General features: G+C 41.9%; 1 protein-coding gene across 1 annotated transcript in view; it reads left to right on the top strand.

The window, feature by feature from the left end:
- The window catches only part of LOC134394622 (ATP-binding cassette sub-family C member 3-like), a 67,378-nt gene that overhangs the window by 25,375 nt on the left and 19,895 nt on the right, over nt 1-22,108 (top strand). Inside the window, exons 9-22 of the mRNA XM_063120224.1 lie at nt 64-241; nt 2,032-2,193; nt 3,924-4,016; nt 4,495-4,698; nt 8,003-8,149; nt 9,820-9,907; nt 11,821-11,887; nt 14,324-14,450; nt 14,557-14,733; nt 16,129-16,296; nt 19,087-19,270; nt 20,034-20,139; nt 20,264-20,414; nt 21,716-21,923. Of these exons, the coding sequence (XP_062976294.1) occupies nt 64-241; nt 2,032-2,193; nt 3,924-4,016; nt 4,495-4,698; nt 8,003-8,149; nt 9,820-9,907; nt 11,821-11,887; nt 14,324-14,450; nt 14,557-14,733; nt 16,129-16,296; nt 19,087-19,270; nt 20,034-20,139; nt 20,264-20,414; nt 21,716-21,923 (2,060 nt within the window). The remainder of the gene's footprint in view (nt 1-63; nt 242-2,031; nt 2,194-3,923; nt 4,017-4,494; nt 4,699-8,002; nt 8,150-9,819; nt 9,908-11,820; nt 11,888-14,323; nt 14,451-14,556; nt 14,734-16,128; nt 16,297-19,086; nt 19,271-20,033; nt 20,140-20,263; nt 20,415-21,715; nt 21,924-22,108) is intronic.

Below are 22,108 nucleotides of genomic sequence, written 5' to 3'. Positions count from 1 at the left end.
CTCTGCCTGACTAATCTCTGTGTTTTCCACTCGTCTGTTTATTTCAATCTTCTTCTTAAACAGCATATTAATTGGCTTCATTAAGAATAAAAGTGCTCCCTTATGGTGGGGATATCTGATTGCAGCTTTGATGTTTTTCTGTGCCATGCTGCAAACGATATTTCTTCACCAGCATTTCCAGTACTGCTTTGTTACTGGAATGAGACTGAGAACTGGCATCATAGGGCTGATCTACAGAAAGGTAAGAACTGATGGCTGTTCTTTCATAGCCAGGTGGAGGCGCAAATTGTCTCTGGTACTGGTTAACTAGGCAAAGGAGACAGGAAGAAGCTATACATATGCTACTAAAGCATAACTGAATGTGTATTTCTGTAAAGAGTATCTGCATGTGGGCTGTCTAAATATTCAAAACAAAGCCAGCTATCTCTCCTGCATGGAAATATCTCATGCTTGAGTTATGATTTTATCTTTCAAAATAATTATATCAACACAATGTGAGAAACAATCCTAATACACATCTGCCATTTTGTCAGTCAGTCCTGGAACTTGGCTGGTACTGTGCCAGACTAGACAGATTTAGCATCCCTGAAAGCACTCAGTATTTTATCCTGCGTGATTTAATCATAGGGGCAAAACAAATCTGATGTAAATCGTATGACTGACCTTTGTATGTTTGATGCTTTTTCTTTACTAAATAGCAGCCATGGAGGAAGGCAATCTAGATCAGGACTGTAGCAGGAGCAAAGTGTTAAAGCCCCCTTCCTCCCTTCTACAGTCCCAAGCTAGCTAAAGCACCTTTCCCCCCCCCCCCCCCATCCCAGGGCTGCCTTTCAATGAAGGGAAACCAGACCGAAAGCACATTAATAACATTGCAATATCATGCCTGGTTTGGCCCTAGATTGATCCAAAATCGTTTAAAATTGGAATGTTCACAAGAAATTGCTAGACCCAAAGCCTGTAAGATGTCTCTGCTGTGCACGAGCATAAATAGTAATGGAATTGGTGGGATGGGGCAGAACAAAGTCTAGATGTAATAATGAAACAGAGAAGTTCAATAGAAGTGACAGAGCTTTCAAACTTGAAAATGTGCTTTTAATGTTGCCTATTTACATTTTCTATCCCTTTTCATGTAAGCACTATTTTGACAGCAATTGACATTTGAACAAAATACCTTTTGAAGAAAGCTGAACTTGAAATAATCTCCCTTGGAGAACTGTGGGATATTCAAATCATCATCATCATCATCATCATATTATATTCCCGTGCCATCAATGTGCTTGGCGCTTTACATGACAACCACAAGACATTACTCTGCCCCAGAAAGCTTACAATCTAACATTTGACACAGGCAAGACAACAGGGGGAAGAGAAATGGAGGCAAGTGCAGAAAGGAGGCAAGCGTTCATTTAGTTCAGTTACACAAATTTAGGCTTAGGGCCAAAAGAGACATCACTTAAATCTGTGTCTAGCATTTGTTTTAAGGTGAAAATGTCCACTGGAGAAAAGGCACACCCCTCTCCACCCCTTGAAAACATTTACTGTTGTTTTTATGTATATTTTCAGCTAATTGGCCACTGAAGAAGACAACTTGTTGAAACGCGTTTGGCCTATGCTTATTGTGATCATTATCAGTATTGACTGTGTATAAAAAGTGCTCTTTGAAAATTATATATTTAGGTGTTAATTTTAAAATCACACTATGTATTAAATATTATTTATTATTAACTTCCTTAACTTCTTTGGTATCTATTGTTTCATTTTTGGTTAAGGCTAGCACCTGTTTTTGCACTATAACAGATGAGAAAATACATGGAAATAGAGTGACCATATGAAAGAGCTCCTGTATCTTTAACAGTTGTATAGAAAAGGGAATTCTAGCAGGTGTCATTTGTATGCATGCAGCACTTGGAGAAATTCCCTCTTCATCACAACAATTGAAAGCTGCAGGAGCCTTGACCTCTTTTGTATCTGGTCACTCTAGTACAGCTAGAGCCCTACGTTGAAATAAAGTTTCTCTCACTGTCTCTGTAGTCATTAGTCATCACCAGCTCAGCAAAGCGCTTCTCTACTGTTGGAGAAATTGTCAATCTGATGTCGGTGGATACCCAGAGATTTATGGATCTGACTACCTTCCTAAACGTGTTGTGGTCTGCGCCTATCCAGATTTGCCTCGCTTTATACTTTCTCTGGCAGGTACAGAACCTCTAAAAGTTCGTTCTTTCTGACATGGGACACTGTGGAACCATTAAGCTAATTCTAAAGGCTGACCCGGCTGTAGGGAAAGTAATGTTGCTCCATGCAGTATTATTATTATTATTATTATTATTATTATTATTATTATTATTATTATTATTTCTTACCTGCCTCTCCATTTTGATCGAGGCGGGGAACAACAGTAAATATAAAATACATAAAACTGAATTAAGAACATAATATACATTGTTAAAACATTCTAAAAATATCCTAAAATTCCACTGGATAGGCCTGCCGGAAGAGATCAGTCTTGATAGCTTTCTTGAATGCTAATAGACTGTCAAGTTGATGAATCTCCTCCGGCAAGCCATTCCAAAGCAGAAGAGAAGGTCCTCTGGGTAATACCCATCAGCCGAACTTTGACTGACTGAAGTAGATTCTTCCCAGAGGACCTAAGTATGTGGGGCAGATTGAACAGGAGAAGGTGATTCCACAGGTAGCCTGGACCCAAACCATAAAGGGCTTTAAAGGTGATAACCAACACTTTATACTTTGCCTGGAAACTAATTGGCAGCCAGTGAAGAAATTTTAAGACTGGTGTGATGTGGTCACCCCTAGGTGTACCGGTGACCAACCTGGCTGCCATATTTTGAACTAGTTGAAGTTTCCGAACTAGACACAAAGGTAGCCCTATGTAGAGTGCATTGCAGAAATTGAGCCTTGAAGTTACCAGCATATACACTACCGTTTTTAGGTCTTCCGACTCTAGGAAGGGATGCAGCTGGCGTATCAGCCGAAACAGATAGTAGGCACTCCTGGCTGTCGCATCTATCTGGGTTGTCATTTGGAGCGACGGATCCAGAAGCACCCCCAAGCTGTGAACGCAGTCTTTCAGAGGGAGTGTAACCCCATCCAGAACTGGTTGACACACCTCCAAACCTAGGTTGTGGCCTTTGACAGCAAGCACCTCCATCTTGTCTGGATTCAGCTTCAGTTTGTTTTTCTAATCCAGTCCATTACCACCTAGTACTTGTTTTTAAATTCCTAGTACTTGTTTTTAAAATGGTTCACTGTGTGAAGCAGTGATTAACTGAGGACACAGAACTGGAGGCCCACAGGTGAGTCGCGATGCATTTGGATTTAAAGCACCGTAACAGGAGTATGTGGGGAAAAGCATCCCCAGGGGGGAAGGAAATCATCACCTGAATCTTCATTTTCAAGGCTGCTGCAGAACATTGCAGTCCTCTGTTTCCCTTAGCTTTGAAAAAGAGAATTCTGATGAACGGAAAAACAGTTTGGCAGGTTCACTCTTGGTCTCAGGCATATGTACCCATGACACAAAGGGGTACATATGCCAAGCAGGTCATTATCACACTATTTTGGTTCTATCAATGTGCTTCTTTTTACAGTGCCAGGGAAAAGCAGGCAAGGAGCCATTTTTAGTTGTGCTGCATTGGTTAAAACAAACAAAAGAAAGCCAAACAAAAATTCCCCACAGACTTGCCATCCTAGCGACTCCATACTTTTCTCATCCCCTAGAGTATTTCTCTTCATAGTGGAAAGAGAAAGAGAAGACTCACGGGGAGCATGCAAAGTTGCCCTAGTTTCCCACGTCCCTTGTTGAAAGCTGTTCAGACAGCTTCAGCCATATAGGTTTTACTAGAGAGTGGAGAATGGTAATTTCCGTCTTCTTTTAACGCATAACCAAATGTGTTTTCTGTTCTTTGAAGACTTTAGGACCCTCTGTGCTGGCTGGAGTTGCTGTGATGGTCTTACTCATCCCCCTTAATTCCATGATTGCTGTGAAAATCAGAGCATTACAGGTAGATAAACTCTCGTGTTGTCTCTTGATTGCCTGGCTGAGTCGCCCTGCAAAGGGAAGCAGGAAGAGGTTCCTGGCATGCAAGTGCAGGGAGCAACTTGACTGCCACATGGAGAGCTCTGCTTCAGGGAGGGGCCATGGCTCAGTGGTAGAGCACATGCTTTGCGGACAGAAGGTCTCAGCTTCCGTTCCTGGGGTCTCCAGGTAGGGCTGCATAATTCCTGCCTGAAACCCAGAGAGCTGCTGCCAGTCAGTGTCGGCAATCCTGGGCTAGAGGGACCCATGGCCTGACTCAGTGTAAGGCAACTTCCTACGCACCTCCTTATTTATTTATTTATTTATTTAAAACATTTATATCCCGCCCTATATCAATAAGATCTCAGGGTGGCGTACAGATAAAATGCTTGCCTACCCCTGGGTCTTTGCTTTTCATTGAGGCTTTTCCTGAGCCCTGTTTTTCTTTTCTTCAAATCATTCAGGTGGAACAGATGCACTACAAAGACTCGCGCATTAAGCTAATGAATGAAATTCTAAGTGGCATAAAGGTACTCAAGCTCTATGCATGGGAAACATCCTTTGCAGAAAAAGTGCTGGAGATACGAAAGAATGAACTCCGTGTTTTGAGGAAATCAGCCTACATGATTTCTTTGTCAAGATTTGTATGGGTCAGTGCACCATTTCTGGTAAGCTTCATTGGTATACCTTCTATCAGCCTTCCCCAACTTGGAGCCCTCCCGATGTTTTAGACTACATCTCCCATCAGCTGCAGCCAACAAGGCCAATGGTCAGAACTGATGGGAGGTATATTTCAAAAGATCTGGAGGGCACCATGTTGGAGCAGGGTGTCTTATATTAAATCAGAGGAGCTGTAACTTGGCAGGACTATCCTTGTAACTTGTCAGGGAAAAGATGAAGAACCTGTACAAAGGCTGGTTCATGCAATGCAGGAAGTAGGCATGCACAGACTTACTCTCAGAGAGTGGCCACCATGGAAGGGCCCTACAGTTCGGTATTTCTCTAGGAGCAGGAGGATGGCAAAGTTTGAGCTTTCTTCAAGGGTAAGGATTTATGGTGCTTCTCCTAACTATGTAAATGCAGTTCTCCACGTGGGAAGGACAATAAAAAAGAAGAAAAAGTTAACTAGATTTGGCTATCCACATTGCCAAATTCTGAAACTAGGTTTGAGATACAACCAGACAAAATAGCTACTGCTGGAAGCCCATAGATCCATCTGGTCTAGTACTCTGTCTTTTACATTGATTAGCCTGATACCCTTGAGAAGCCCACAGGCAAGGGCATTATAGAGAAAGCGATTCCCTGCCGATCATTTGGTGATCAGTATTGCCTCTAAATGTGAAAGCTCATGTTTTGCTGTAATGGCTAACAGCTATTGATAGGCTTATCCTCCATGAATTTGTATAATCCTTTTCAAAAGTCATCTGAGTTAGTGGCCATTCCCAGCACCTTGTGGCAGTGAATTCCATAAGGCAACTATATGTGTGTGAAGAAGTGCTTTCTTCTGTCTGTCCTGGAACTACTGCCAATTGGATTCAGAGTGTGACCCTGAATTTTAGTGTTTCTAAGACAGACGCAACACATTTCTCTTTATCCACTGACCTCACATTATTATTGATAATACATACTAACAGTGAATTCATTCTCAGAATGCTGATCTTCTTGTTGCCAAAATGGCAAGCTTGGAGATATGTCAGGGCTTAAAGAAGTACAAAAATAAATCTTTAGGGGAACCCTCCACCAACACAGCCCAATGAGGATTAAGCATGCTCAATGGGCATGGAGTGCTATCTGACTATTTGGGAAGGGAAATAGAACATTGGGAAGAAGGGAAATGGAATGGAGTGTTGCAGAAGAGAGCATGGCTGGCTGCTTGGAACCCTGAAAAGAATCCCTTCATACTGCAACATTTTATTGCTAGCCTCACTTTTAATTTTATTAAGCTCAGGTTTGCTCCCCCACACCACCTTAGTATTTTTTTTCTAAATGAAAAGTCCTCAAAATCTTAGTCTTTAAGTCTTTAGACATTTAGGTCCAACAACATGCTTTAAGGTGCCATAACATGTTTCGTTGTTTTCATGGAACTACGACTTTGTGCATATCACCCATTGCTTTGTGGCTAAATAATATCTGGATGAACGTTTGAGCTTGTATCAAACCTTAGCATGTATGATAACTTCTGTTTGGAGGATTTCTGCATTTAGAAAGTTATTTGGGGTTAGGTTAGTGGGGGGCATAACTCAGTGTGATAAGAGCACATGCTTTGCATGCAGAAGGGCCTGTTCCATCCCCAGCATCTCCAGATAGGGCAGGGAAAGGAATCCTGCCTGAAACCCTGGAGAGCCGCTGCCAGTCAGTGTCAACAATACTGGGCTGACCAATGGTCTGACTCAGTACAAGGCAGTTTCCTATGCTGACTTTTAACTTTTCCTAGCAAAAACCCTCTGTTTATTTTAATTGTTGTTTTCAATCACATTGATATTCTTTTTGAAATGAGACAACCAGAACTGTGCATAGGATTCTAAATGTTCCTGGTCCGTATAATGGCATGACTGCTGTGGCACAATAGATTTTCCAGGGCAGGCCATAACTATCCTCACCTTGTTTTTACCATCTCACCCCAATCTCTAAGGTAGCTCCATTCCGTGCAGAGTTAAGATATGCAGGAGAAAACGTGAGGAAGAGTATTCATTCTACGCCAGTTCTCCTTGGGAACCAATACTGTGCAAATTCATTTTCCATCTTCTACCTCCACTCTAGGAGAAAATGCAACAGGGAAAGAATCTGACCCCCATGGGTAGTATCTGATAGGGGCTATACACATGTGGGCAGCCCTCAGCCCCATCGGCTCAGGTCTGCATGCGGCATACAGTGTTTCTGGGGGCAAGCCCTGATGCAAGTGAAATGATGGTTTCTGGAAAGGGCAGGGCCGTGTGCATACCTGGGCCTGGTGAGGCTGGACATGCGCAGACCAAAGCCTGGCGGAAGTGGCCACGCACACACGGCACCTGTTGGATACTATCTCATAGTTTCACTCTATGTAGTAGATCCATCGTGGTCAGGCTACCAATCCAAAACTCTGTTGTTATTGTTATAGAATAGTGAGTAGTTGTTGTTACAAAGTACACCTTCTTGAGGTCAAATTATTTGTATTGTTTTGTATTGTTTTTGTTTTCATTGTGAATATCAACAAACAGAACAAAAAATAGATCATGAAAATGGAAACACAACAATCATACATTGTGTATGTAAAATTATCATCATTTTCCATCATATGTACTGGGCGGGGTGGGGAGAGACAGTTACGCAAAGGTTTCAAGAAAAGCGGACCAGATATCCATATATTTATCCACCTTCTAGTTGCGTCTATATAACATTCGTTCAAAAGTTGATAATGTTATTAGGTCCTCAATCCATTGCATTATGGGAGGTGTGAATTTGTCCTTCCAATGTGATAATATAAGTCTTTTGGCTGTCATAAGGACTCTGATGATCCATCTGTTCTGACCATGTGTTAACTTCCAAGAAGCCAGTAGGTAATTTAGGAGAAGATGCACATTATTCCATATTATACATTGCTTCAGTACAAAGTTCATCCTTATTATAACCTCCTCCCAAAAAGGGGCAACTACAGGGCATTGCCAAAACATATGACTTAAAGAAGCATTAGATGCATTACATCTCCAAAAATAGTGCAAGTTAGACAAACCCTTATTGAAAAGGCATTGTGGAGTCCAATAGTCCCGAAACAAAAAAAAATGCTGAATAAGATGTAACCAGAGATCCATAGAAGCTTCATATTTCTGTTTCTCTGAAATGATGCCATGTTTTCTTTTTCTAATAGCACATCAGCATAACAAATAAAACTATCTAGGCTTTTACATTTAGTTCTTATATTTCCAGTTAGGCTACTGCTTTCAAAACATTAAGCCAACAGGTGTTGCTTATTCAATATATTTTTCTGGCTTCCAGGTTTCCCTGAGCAGCTTCGCTGTTTTTGTAAGTGTGGATGAAAACAATATCCTTGATGCAGAGAAAGCTTTTGTGTCTCTCTCCTTGTTTAATCTTCTAAGGGGCCCAGTCCACCATCTCCCCCAGCTTATTAGCATAATTGCACAGGTAAGAATGGTGCCAATCCTTAAAAATCAAAGAAACAAGCAAAAAAAAAAAAGTCCACACTGAATGTAAACAAGATTCTGGGAGTGGGTATCTTGGCTAAAGTAGACATGGAGGACTTGTCCTATATGCTTACTGATTTTGTCTTTAACAATGCTTTCAACCAGGTAAATTGGTTGAAAGCATTATTAAAGACTAAATTAGTAAGCATATAGAAGGACAAGTCCTTCTGAAAAATGATCAGCATGGCTTCCACAAAGGTAAATCCTGTCTTACTAAACTTTTAGAGTTCTTTGAGAATGTCATTAAACATATTTTTTTGTGAACCGCCCAGAGAGCTTCGGCTATTGGGCGGTATAAAAATGTAATAAATAAATAAATAAATAAATAAATAAATAAAATATTACGTATTTATACTGCCCAACAGCCAAGGCTCTATGGGCAGTTCACAATTAAAACCATAATATACAGAGATCAATTTAAAACTTTTTTTAAAATTAAAAATATCATATAAAACCAGAAAAAGTTATACTCCAGGGTAAGCTTGTCTAAAAAGATGTGTTTTCAGGAAGAGTTTGAAAGATGTTATACTCTGCTTCCCGAACCATAAGAAGAAGGGTTTTCCGGAGGGTGGGTGCCGCTACGGAGAAGGCCCGCCATGAAGGTTCTTCATGACACTCTGTTCATCTTGGAATGACGAGCAGGACCTCATCCTATGATCATAAATGTTTTCTCAGTGTATATAAGGGAAGGCGGTCTGCTAAGTAGGAGTTATACAGTCAACTTTGTTTACTTGGGACTTCCAAAAGGCTTTTGACAAAGTTCCTCACAAAAGACTCCTGAGCAAATTTAGTGGTCATGGAATAAGTGGAGAAGTCCTCTTATGGATCAGCAACTGGTTAAAGAACAGAAAACAGAGAGTGGGAATAAATGGTAAATTCTCCCAAAGGAGGGAAGTAAATAGTGGTTTCCCACAAGGATCTGTATTGGGACCAATCCTTTTCAACTTGTTCATAAATAATCTGGAATTAGGAGTGAGCAGTGATGTGGCCACGTTTGCTGATGACACCAAATTATTTAAGGTGGTTAAAACAAAAAGGGATTGTGAGGAGCTCCAAAAGGATCTCTCCACACTGGGAGAATAGGCAGCCAAACGGCAAATGCAGTTCAATGTAAGCAAGTGGCTATGTGTTACCTCTAGTATCAGAGGCAGTAAGTATATATATTCAGTTGCTGGGGAACATGGCTGGGAGGTTGCTGTTGCACCATGTCCTGCTTGTGGGTCCCTGGTTGACAGCTGGTTGGTCAAAGCTGCCCTAAGTCGTTTAGGTCATGAATACATGGAAGGCATCCTTCTCCTACATGTGAACATTATGCCATTTACAACAGCTACATTGTCACATTGAGATCTTCCTTAGAGGTTCTGCTGTGTCTGCCTGCTCCATCTAAAGTACAGTGGGCAGCCATAAAGAATACGGCCTTTTCAGTGGTGGCCACAACACTGTAGAACTTCCTCCCTAGAACATGTGCCTCATTCCTCCCTGTTTTTCTTTTGGTGATGGGCAATTGAGGTTCTGAAGCACTTTTGGAAATGTATGATGGCTTTGGTGCGGATTTGTTTAATTTGCTGCGGTTAATTACTTTTTGTTTGTTGTTTTGATTATGTTCCCTAGGCAAGTGTTTCTCTAAAGAGGATTCAACACTTCTTGACACATGATGAACTTGATCCAAGCTGCGTGGAAACCAAGTTCATTACTCCAGGTAAAGTATTGGCCTGGTAGGTGTAGCACAGAGATTGAGTTGGAAAAGTTTCATTTGTGTTCTGGACTTAGATTGTAACAGCTAATAATACCAAAACTAAATGCTTTCCTGGTAAAGGTGCTCTTCATGCATGCCTGGAAAGATGGCAGCATCCAGCAATACTTTAGATGAGTTTAAGCCATTACACACCAAACATGTGACATGAAACCTCTTACACAGTGCTTTTCTGTGGGGTCAGTTTACACATTCAGGTGTGAACCAGTGCTTGGTACTGATGCTTACATCTGTTTCTGGCCGTTCCCCTTTAAGATGCATTTCCATTGACCGTTTTGTTCACATGTGGTGCTAAGGGGCATGGTGATTGTGCTAGGATACATATGAGGAGATATTCCACCAGGTCTCTCAAGTTTACTTACATTGCCAAACAATCCCTTGCAGTTCAATCCATGTTTGACATCTTTCAAACACATTCCATTAGTAAAGGGTTAGTAAATTGCCACAACTTACCTTTCACAGACTTTTTGATAATCTAGCATTCAATCTAGCATTTCCAGCGTAATTTATAGAAGTGCGTAATAACTAGCCACGAGCCTCATGTGTTCAGGGGGTTTACTTAAGAGCAACGTGTAGTGCCTCTTAAATGTCTCTGAAGGCTTAACAGTGCAGTCAATGGCTGTGCACAGACGTCATAGTAAACAACGGTTTGCCATGAAGGGAATGAGCCGAGACTCCTCTTGGGCTCACCCCCTCTCTCCAGGCCTTGCGAGGAGAAGTTGAAACTCCGATTCATTTGAAACCGTAACATATTGAAGTGTCTGAAGTTTGTTTGAAACTCTGGCCCACGATTTCAAGTTAGCTTGCTTCAAACACACCATAGCTAAGGTTAACCTAAGTTTGCTGGGCTCATACGATATGACAAGCCTCAATTAATCAAAGATGGAAGTGAAGGTTTCCAGTCTCCTCTTCTTGGTCATGCTGAAAGGGAAGGGGAGGCCCATTTCTCTCTCTATAAAGCACAGCTTATTGTGACGTCCAAACACAATAAGTGTACACGGATGTCACCACGTGCACATTTGCACTGTATCTAAGCAATGGAAGCAGAAGGTTGGGGAGCCCATGGGATGATTTGTGCAGTTCCAGAGGGAGAGGCTGTGTGTTTCTAAACATCTGACGTCATGCCTACCCTTGCGCATCCCTCTGCCTAGTGGCATCGTGTTGGCCTTTAGAAGCCTTTGGGAGAGACTTTCCATTTGCAGGAAAGGGGGGAAAGAAGGGTTGAGCTGTCCTTGAGCAGCTGAAAATTGGACTGCACAAAGCCCTGGAGCCCAATCTCCAGAGAACAGCCGTGCCTGGCTGGGGGAGATAAACAAGTGCACATCTTAGTAATTGCTCCTGGATAAATATTTAAGCTAGCATTGCTGGATGTTCCTTATTTTAAAGTGTTTCCCCTTATTCCATAAACACAACTGCTGCAGAGAGGATAATGGATGTTACTGCAAAAACCCATAATTCTGTAGCACTCTAAAGCGCATCCACCAGCTCTCCAAAGTGTATTTTTTTTGTTACACTTTGTTAAAGAGTTGATCTGGCACTGACCTCAGCAGCATGCCTTGTGGCCAGGCATGTGACAGGATGTTTCTTAAGGAACAAGAAAGAAGGAAAGTTTTCGCAGTGGTTCCTCACATTGCTTCTAACAAATCCATCACATCTATCGTCATTTCACCCCACCACTACTTTCATCACTACATCAGATTAAGTAGATCTGATTTCAGACCTCCCTCTGCCCTTCACTCTCACTGTACAATCCTAGGCATGTCTACTTAGAAATAAGTCCCACTGAATTCAGTGGGGCTTACTCCCAGATGTGCATGCATAGGATTGCGGCCTTCAATTCTCTGATTTTGTTTTAACAGGGCATGCTGTCACTGTAAGTGACGGAACGTTCAGCTGGGCAAAGGATCTTGAGCCAGCTTTGAAAGAGTAAGCAGTCTTTACTCTGTTGCATATATTGCTCTTTTCTTGCTGCTTGTATCTCTGGGGCCGAAGAGTTTTAGCAAATCTTTAATGTTACTGAAGACCTATGCAGTCACTAGTCCATATTAGTTCCTTTTATATACAGTGCCACCTGCCACCTCTATGAGCTCCATCACACCAGCGGTTTAACTCACTCTCGCCATGCCTGGTATTTGGTTTTGCAGTGTGAGATTCACATGACATCGTCCCTGTCCTGCACCCATTTCACCTCTTTTCCTCTGTTTTGCATATTATTTTGGTGCAGGGAATGTCTGGATTATTTTCCCCAAGTGACTTTAATGTGCCATTAAGCCTCCGTGGAGTGCTGTCCCCTTGTTTTTTCCTTTGTTGGGTGTGCGTGCTTTGAATGGAGTCTTGCTAATGAAAAGGGAGGGTGGGGTGGGGCTGTTCTCCTCCTCCAGTGTGGAATGTTGGAATGAATGGACTTTTTACTGCTCCAACCCCACCCTCCTTGTCTGCACCTCCCTCATTTTTAAAGATAGAGAGATGAAACTTGGGGCCTTGAGAGCTCATAAGTAGAGCTTTCAGCATGCTAAGTTTAAATCCGATCAGTTCATCCCTTGATTTTTAGGAATTTTTAAAATCCCTGATACTCCACCAATGCAAAAGTCCACCTGTTTGCATTTGTGAAGTATCGATTTTCCTTTACTTTGATAATGTGAAGCTGTGCATCTCCAGTTCATAAAATAGAGCTTTGCTGGTTCCCTTACTCAAGAGTAAATCCTATTTATTTCAACTGTATTTACATCCAAGTCATACTCAAATCCAATGCATGCTTACCTTTGAGTAAACCCCATTGAACAGAGAGAGACTTACTCCTAAGTAAACACATATAGAACTGACTTTTAATAGTGTGGTCACTCAAAAGCTTTTTTGTTTAAAGTCTAAAATAGCAAACCAAAGAAGTGCTCTGCAACCCTATGCTTACTTTTGAGTAAACAGAGTTAGGCTTGACACATGGCTTCTGATTGGACCCAACACCTGTCCATTGAGCACAAGCTTGCACAAAGGCGATACAAGAGGGCAATAAGAGATGCAAAAAAAGTATTTTGAAGAGCATATCGCTAATAATAAACTTCATCCCACGTACCTGCTTTCCTCGGATTATCCCCGTAGTGCTAAGCTTTTGCAGTTGTTGTTTTTGCTACTGGGCGACAGCGATCCTTTGCATACCAGGAAGTGAGTTTAAGGGGGGAAATGTAAAAAATCATAAAAAATCAACGGATGACCCAATTCAATTCAAATTTGGTATGCTTAAAGCTCTCCCTAATATCGATTACTGTGCCAATTTAGGTGTCTTTATCTTCAAAGCTTACGCAGATGTAAGCATTTCTTTAAAATCCTGCTCCTGCGCCCCAGCGGCAGCTCGGAAGATACACTCAAAATGTAGGGGCTAAATACGGCAAATCTTTTTGCTTTATTGCACAATTAAGGCAGGATGCATGGGAGTACTTCACAATCAAAGCAGATTATAAGGTGGAAAACTTCTGAGACCTTTGCATGCAATTCGCAGTGATTGCACAGTATAACGCTGGTATGATAAAGCTTAATATCAAAGCCAACAATAAATAATTCTTTAAATATATCAGAAGCGGGAAATCAGCTAGAGAAGCAGTTGGACCACTGGATGACAATGTATTTAAGGGAGTACTAAAGGAAGACAGGGAGATTGCAGAGAAGCTGAATATTTTTTCTGCATCAGTTTTCAGGAAGGGAGTCTGGGGAACTGAGGCAAATAGTTGTGACAAAATATGAAATCCTTAACCTTATTGATAAATTGAAAGTACATAAGTCACTGGGCCCAGATGGTATCCACTGTAGAGTTCTCAAAGAACTCAAATATGAAATTGCTGATCTTCTAACCAAAATATGCAACATCTCCCTAAGATCAGCCTCTGTACAAGGGGCCTGGAAGATGGCTAATGTAGCACTACTGCTGCTGTTTTGCAACCATTTTGTGCAGCTCCCTTGAGACAGTTGCTATCTAAATCTAGACATAAATTGCTGGCAGCCTATGTGCTTAAACTACCTGGGAACATAAGGGTGGGGGAAGCTGATTAGACAGAGTCTCTGGTGGAATGTTGCATTGAGTACAGCATACCTGAAAACACACCATGTAAAGGAAGAAAGGCATATTTGGTACTTTTATTAAGACAAATTCAGAGGGGTATCTATTGTAGTCTGTTGTATCAAAAACAACAGTGATCCAGTTGCACCTTAAAGGTTTGATAATGTGGGGTGTGGCTCACAAAATCTTGTGCCAAAATGTATGTTAGTCGTTCAGACTCTTAACGTTGGTTTTGCTTTCTTAGGTTTGCATTAACCAATTCTGCTTGTTGGCAAATGAGCCCATCTTGTTTTTCCTTATTTCCTCCCTTACAGTATAAATTGGTTGGTCCCCAGTGGTTCTTTGGTGGCGGTTGTTGGCCATGTCGGCTGTGGGAAGTCTTCCTTGGTGTCCGCTCTCCTTGGCGAAATGGAAAAGCTCAGTGGGGAAGTGGCCGTGAAGGTTGGTTTACGGTACCATGCGGTAGCATCTTATCCATTTTGAGGATTTCTTCTGTGTGGTTTGTAAACTGGTCCCCTCATGTGTGTATTTTGATAACTTTTTATAGGGTTCAGTTGCTTATGTGCCCCAAATAGCCTGGATCCAGAATGCCACATTGAAAGATAACATCTTGTTTGGACACCCTCATAACGAACAGAAGTACCAAGCTGTCTTAGAGGCATGTGCCTTGAAACAAGATCTCGAGATGCTTCCTGGAGGGGATCAGACTGAGATAGGCGAGAAGGTAAAGGCTTTTATCTGTGAATGAAGATGTCGATCAGTTGCCTAATAGATACCTAATAGTTGCCTGCAGGATCGCCTTCTCCCATATAATCCGCCCCGCACACTCAGGTCCCCTGGGGTGAACTTACTTCAGTCAGCTAAAACTAGGCTGACATCAGTTTCCCAGAGGACCTTTTCTTCTGTTGCCCCCAGATTGTGGAATGGCCTGCCGGAGGAGATTCGTAAAATTAACTCTCTGTGTGATTTTAAGGCAGCTTTAAAGACTAGCCTTTTCCGGCAGGCCTATCCAGATCAATGTAAAATCAAGAATTTTTAAGATGTATTGATTCCTGTTCTAATGTTGTTCCCCGCCTCGATCCAAAGGGAGAGGCAGGTAAGAAATAGATGATGATGATGATGATGATGATGATGATGATGATGATGATGATGATTCTAAGGACATAAAAGAGAGGGTGCAAGAAAAGAGCAAGAGGTGATCTAAACTGGGGGTGCAAAAATTAGAATCCTATGAGGGTTTCTTGGAGCCAGTTTGGAGGGAGGGAACAATAGAGACCTTCTTGGTTCTAATCGCTTCCTTGACTCTGCTCATTAACCACGTTGGCATCCTCTTGGCATCCATGGTATACATTCTAGGTGAACTTCTGTTATTATGGTTTTGAGTAACACCCAACATTTCTGGAGAGATTTGACCTTCTTGACTTCCTCTTTCAACCTCCCTTTTTACTAGTCCCCTCACTTTTGAAAAATGAGTCAAATCTGTTTTGCTGCAACCAAATGATGAGGGTGTTAATAGATCCATGTGTAGGAACCTCCTTTGTCGGTCATCCTTGCAACCACACTGAACATTGAAATGTCACACAGAACTATCCAGATGATCTGTCCCTGATACACTTACAGATTTGGGTCTGTCTGTCTAAAACAGGGGTGGGCAACACATCGTTTATGGGCTGCATGTAGCCCCCACCCAAACCGCACCACCAAAATTTGCATCAGCGGGGAAAAATATTGGCGGTTTGGTGCAGCTACCAAAGTCAGTGGCACAGAAGTGCATTGTGGGATGGGTCCAGGGGTGAAAATGGCCCTGGCCCCCCCAAAGTTGCCCACCCCTGATCTAAAGAAGCAAACTGTCCCCAAACATTGTCATACAGGGGTAGGCAACCTGGTTCCCTCTACATGTTTAGACTACAACTCCCATAAGCCCCAGTCAGCAGTGATCAGGAATTGTCCAAAACACCTGGAGGGCACCACGATCTCTACCCCTGTCATAATAAAATGGTTTGGCAGATAACCAAATGGACTTTGTGGTTGTTGCTGCATTTGCTCTTGTCCAAGCTGATACCATTGTTCAACTCAAAAGTGCTGACATACTTTCCTTCCTCTTTTTCCTTTCCCACAGGGCATCAATCTCTCAGGTGGCCAGCGGCAGCGGGTGAGCCTTGCCCGTGCTGTGTTCAGTGATGCGGATGTTTATTTGCTAGATGACCCTCTTTCGGCTGTGGATTCTCATGTAGCAAAACACATCTTTGACCAAGTTATTGGACCAGGAGGAACACTTAAAGGAAAGGTGAGCCCACAGAGATCTAAAAATCTGCATGTCTTTGGTCATCTTGTCCTTCAGTGCTAGAAGTATTAGGTGGAGGGCAGGAAGGGGACCTCTTAATGAAATTGGCACACCCCACCCGTTTTCTCCCAATTTTTGCCAATTCATACCCCCATCCCTATAGCATTCTTAAAACAATAGCTACAGTGTTAGGATTAATGATCTTTGGGGTTAAATGGGAGTGCCACCAAGTGCTAAAAGTTCACCTTTCTTTATATACAGTAGAGGGTGGTTTATTGATCTTTCCACTCACTTCTGATACAGGCCAATTCAAGCCTTTCTTATCTATGAGTAGGTATTGGAGTGGTTTAGTTTATTTCTTAACAAGCACACATATTTTCATACAGATTCTTGCATTCTGCATTCCATTCCTATAGCATTATGAGAATTTAAAAGTGCTTGCCCAAATTATCTTACTTTTCTTATTCCATCTTTGTTGGAATAATAAACCAATTTTAACCCCAAGATAACAGGTCCTTTTATATGAAAACGAGAGATAACAAACACATATGAGGTATAACGCCTTTTTATGTGACTTCTATTTGTTAAAGTACAATAATAAAAGTGAAGGCAAAGCAAGTGCAGATGAACTGTTAATAATACTAATAATATCAAAACCTATTGCATAAAAGGCTAAAGTTAAAAGCAATCATTCATACCTCATCCACACAGATCAGAGTGATCAGGTCCAGCTGTGGGGGATGGGCAGGTCAGAGAGGGTGCAGGCCTGTTAAAAAAAGTCCCATCTTGGTATTCCAAATCAAGACAAAGTCCCTTCTAGGAATCCAGGGTTTTTTATAAGAATAAGAGTCCATAAGTTCAACTCGCCCTTCATTTGGGCACTCCTCCTCCTGGCTCCATTCCTCATGAAGACAGTTCCAAAAGGTGCCCCCTGGTTAGAGTCCTCGTTATGTCCCAAAGATAGTTCCAAAAGGTCGTCATGCTCTTGGCTCAAATCCTCATCCATCCGTATCTGCCTCCTTTGCTACACTTTGCCAGGTTCATGACCACGAAAAGACTTCTTGGCAGGCTAAGAAGTTTTTCTCTTCTCCACTTATTAATTCCCCCTTGTCCTGGGAATCACCTATCTTTCCTATCTTGATATCTGGCAGGAACCTATGCATCCCTTCTACTCAACCAAATCCTTCTAATGTCCCTTCATATAAAACAGACTTTGTATCTGCACTAATCTAAACTGAAGTAATCTGACCTTAAAAGTAACAACAGGGCCTGTCACAAGTTCTAAAAGGGCCAGGTCCCATCTGCCCATCCCCTGTACATAGACAGACAGCCTAAGTAAACAAGGCATTGAAGAGTTGGAAGCCTGCTGCCCTTCCTCAGCACAGCCCCAGAGAGACAGTGGAGGGTCCTTGAGCAGAGGTCGGGGGCCAAGTCACACACCCCTTGTAACCTTCTAAAACAATATCTAACATGCCTGTCATAAACAATAAAAAAGTAGATGGAGCTGGAACTCATGTACCTTGAGGTCCAATCCACTGAGCATGAGCATTTTGTCACTGGTGCAAGGGAGAGCATCTGACATTTTCTAACAACCGTGTGACAAAATAACAATGCTTGCCAAGTTGTATCTGTATTAATGTATATATGTTTTTTTGTGTGTTAGATGAATCCAGGTAAGTTAGGGTTAATTGTATGGTAGAGAGTGAGTGAAAGGTAGGAGGCGCTTGCCTGTGTTTGTGTGTGTGTGTGTGTGTGTGTGTGGACTGAGATTATATAAGGGGAGAGCAGACAGCCAGATAGTTAAGAGATAGGAGATAGGGCCTTAGAGATTGATGAAGCTACATCTGGTTAGTAGGAGTTAGAAGGGGTAAAGTAGACAGGGGCAGGATCTACACTACTGCTTTATAACAGTTTATAAAGGTTTTGGTAACATTTTCAAAGCGCTATATCCTGCTTGTTGTAGATATGGCCAGGATAATACCAAGAAATGAGTGATTAATTATATGATACGACATCTCCGGTATTAAATAAACTTTAATTTGTTTTTAAAATATTAAATCCCACATCTTGTTCATCTTTCTGTGCTACCAATAGTGTTCATATTTCCTGGGTATATCTCCTGTTTGGGGTAAAGGGAACCAATTGGGCATATTGACTGTCTCTTATACTTGGTGAATATAGGGGCTGAGGCTTGTGGGTCAGTGAGAACAGTTGACCAAAAGTGGGGGCCATTCAGTGCCCGTTTCTCCCTTTGATGTCTGTTTTCCTGATACCCGGAAAGAACATTTATTTCCTACTACTGTTTCCCCCTCCCTCCTTCTTTAAACCAGTGTCTCCTTCTGAGATAGATCGTCTTGGGGCGGGTGTGGGGGGGGTTTTGCTCTCTGATCTCCCTTGGTTCTATTTTATTCTTCTTTGCTGTCTTCTGTTGCACATACTGTATCACCTTTCATCCATATTGCTAGTGTTTCTTTGCTTATCAATTCTCTTTTTCTTCCTTTTAACGTGCTATGTTAGTAATCCTATATTTTACCACCCTCTGCCACATTCCAGGAACTTCCTATCTAAATTCTCTATCTGGTTATCAAGTGATTTTCCCCCCACCCCCATATTTCTTGAAGCTCAGGCTTTGAAGATTTGAGTGCCAGTAGTTGTTGCCAATGACAGTTCACAGTAGTCATTTCCTTTATGACAAGCAGCCTAATCTGTATTAATTCTAGCCCATATTATCCTTAAGACTGCTTTATTAGCAAGGTATCTATCTCCTGATCGCTGTCTTGTTTTCGTTTTCAGACTCGAATCTTGGTGACCCACAGCATCCATTTTTTGCCTCAGGTGGACCACATTGTGGTCATTGTGGATGGTAAAATCTCTGAAATGGGGTCCTACCAAGAACTTTTGCAGCAAAATAGGTCTTTTGCTGAGTTCTTACGCAATTATGCACCTGATGAAGATGTAGAAGAAGATGAGCCCACAAGTGAGGAGTTTTTTCTCCCCTATTTGTCTGCTGATGCTTTCAGTTGGTTGACTAGATCATGCCAGATTAATTGACCAGAGGCAATTTGCAACTATGTTTAAAATATTTTTATTTTTAAAGTATATTAAAGAGAGTGAACTTGTCTATATATGTACAAATGGAACCCTTTAAAAAGCAAGCAGAGGGGGAAGCAAGGCTATTTACCATTCGAGAATATTCATGTTCTTCCTTAAATTTGCAATCAAAATTAAACTGAGTGGACCAAAGGCTGCTTACAATCTGGCCTTGTCAGTTTTATTACTTAGTTAACATCTAAAGAAATTGGCTGCACTTAGGATTAGAAGTAACGAGCATTATTTTTTTTCTTGTGACAAGGCTCCCCTCCCCCTCCTCATTACATTTATACAATTAAAGTGCTCCAAAGCTAGATCAGGACAAGTGTCACAGTAATTGCTTCCCAGAAATGTTAAGATGTACACCAACCATACTTCACTATGCCATCTTGGCTCCTTGCCATCACTTGGGGCAACATAATGGGACCCTAGTTACACTCATTCGTTGAAGCAGAGTTGGTGCCCACCCAAACCTCCTTTTCAGATGGTTGACTAGAGTATATGCTGAAGCCCCTTACTCTTTCAAGAGCGTGATGCTTCCTTCCTGATTCCCACTCTTCACTGCTTAGGAAACTCCGTGCTCAACACTTTGTAATAGACTGCCACAACAGAAAGCTAGAATGAGCTAAAGGTGTGTTGTCCCATTACAGTAGTGGAGGATGAGGAAGTTCAACTGGCTGAAGATACGCTCAGCAACCACACCGATCTGGCAGATAGTGAACCGGTGGCCGATGAAGTCCGCAAGCTATTCCTAAGGTAAACCCAGAGCCTGCTTTTAAAGGCACTACTCTGGCTACACAGATCATGTGCACTTGCTTGTCCTGTAGTTCAGCTGCTCAGGTCATGGTTCTTTTGTTCCTCCTTTTTTTAAAAAAAATAGACCACCCAGTGTCATATCTTCAGATGGGGAATTGACTAGCAAAATGTCAACGAAAAGAAAGGTGTGTGATAAAAAACCACCTGAGCCTCCTCTGCCGAGAGCAGGTCCTTCTGAAAAACTCATCCAAGCAGAAACCACCGAAACAGGCACGGTAAGGAAGGCTTGCTTAAAGAATGATCAGATTTCTCCTTCACAGTTGCTTTCTGGTTAATTATCAGGCATCTAGAATAGCCGACAATCAGCCGCCTAAAATAGTAGTACAGTGAACTGAGAAATTTGATAGCTCAGTGGCTTCTTCCCATTCCAGTGCAAGAGAACAAGGAGTTAGACCATATGGACCTATCTAAGACCCTCCGTGAATAAGGAAGCAAAAAACCACAAACATAGTGGGGCTATTCACACAACCCACTAACCCACACTCAATGGGTTATTTGTTGAACCATGAGTTACTGTGTTACTGAATGCAGCATGGTTTCCACAGAATGGGTTGTTGTCTGAATGTAGCCAGAATGGCTTGGTTAACTGTGAACAACCCAAAAACAAACCATGGGTTGTCAAAGTGGCTTGTTCAAGAAATATGAGCCACACTGCATGGTAAACAAGTGATCTTGGCTGCATTCAGACAACACAACCCACGATTCAACAAATAACCCATGGTTCGAAACAACACACACTCAGCCACTGAGTGTGGGTTAGTGTATTGTGTGAACAGTCCCAGTGTGTCAGAGAACTCAGGGTTGTGTGCGTATTGGCCATCAACTGCATCAGCTGATGGACCGCCTTGGGTGTGGGGCACTATTCTTGGTGGACCTAGCTCCAATAAGCTAACATATGTTAACAATATTAACTTATGGAGTATCAAGCTGTGATCACAAGCTCTAGGGTAGGGGGCACCTGAAAAGGAGAGACCTAGGTTCACAGCATGGTTCTTGAGATCATGGTATTGCATTCTGGAGTGTTATAATAGAACTTGTGTGTAGCTGGAAGATTGGTCACAAACAAGGTGCCGTTATAGTATTGCTGGGATAAAAAACAAGCTTCTAAATGTCTATCATAAATAGATATACTGGAGTGCCTCTTGGTGCTTTTTCACTTCTCTTGACATGGAACACAGATGTATAAAAGAAGCGTAACAGTGGGATGCAATAGAGTCTTAGTCTGAACTTGTAAAATGTGACTACTGCCTGGACATATATTGCTGCTTTTCCTATAATAGTTCAGCATGTGTTTAATATGGTGCCTCTATTATGGACATCCTCCTAATGCAGCCATATTTTCTACCTTCAGAAATGTGTGCACATGGTAATTATATGGCAAAGTAAAGTTTCTAATTTCCTAGTTCACTGTTTGGATACATTTTCTTTTGAAAAGTTGCTAGCATTTCTGTGAGAATCAGGCGTCAGTTCTGTAATCTAAGTCAACCCCCTTTGTTTTGTTTTTATCAAACTGCAGGTCAAACTGACTAACTTCTGGCAATACATAAAGGCGGTTGGCCCCCTTGTTTCCTTATTTATATGTTTCCTATACATCTGTCAAGTTGCTCCTTCAGTTGGGGCCAACGTGTGGCTCAGTGACTGGACCAATGAACCTGTAATAAATGGCACTCAGCACAATGTGACCATGCGAGTCGGCATCTATGCTGCCCTGGGTCTCTTGTATGGTAAGTTTGTTCTTTGTTAATACTACTCCTAAAATCAAAAAAGAGGAGAGCATCCAAACCAGGCCAGAAAAAGGAGAAACGGGTTCTCAGGATGCAAATAATTTATTTTCACAAAGCTCGACACATTTTGGCCTGTACTTCATTCAAAGGCCTTCCTCAGGAGGTTGTTAGAAGATAGCGTCTGC

Source organism: Elgaria multicarinata, chromosome 3 (genome assembly GCF_023053635.1).
Source record: "Elgaria multicarinata webbii isolate HBS135686 ecotype San Diego chromosome 3, rElgMul1.1.pri, whole genome shotgun sequence".
Taxonomy (NCBI): domain Eukaryota; kingdom Metazoa; phylum Chordata; class Lepidosauria; order Squamata; family Anguidae; genus Elgaria; species Elgaria multicarinata.
The sequence above is the reverse complement of the archived record's forward strand: the minus strand, read 5'-3'. Positions and strand labels throughout refer to the sequence as shown.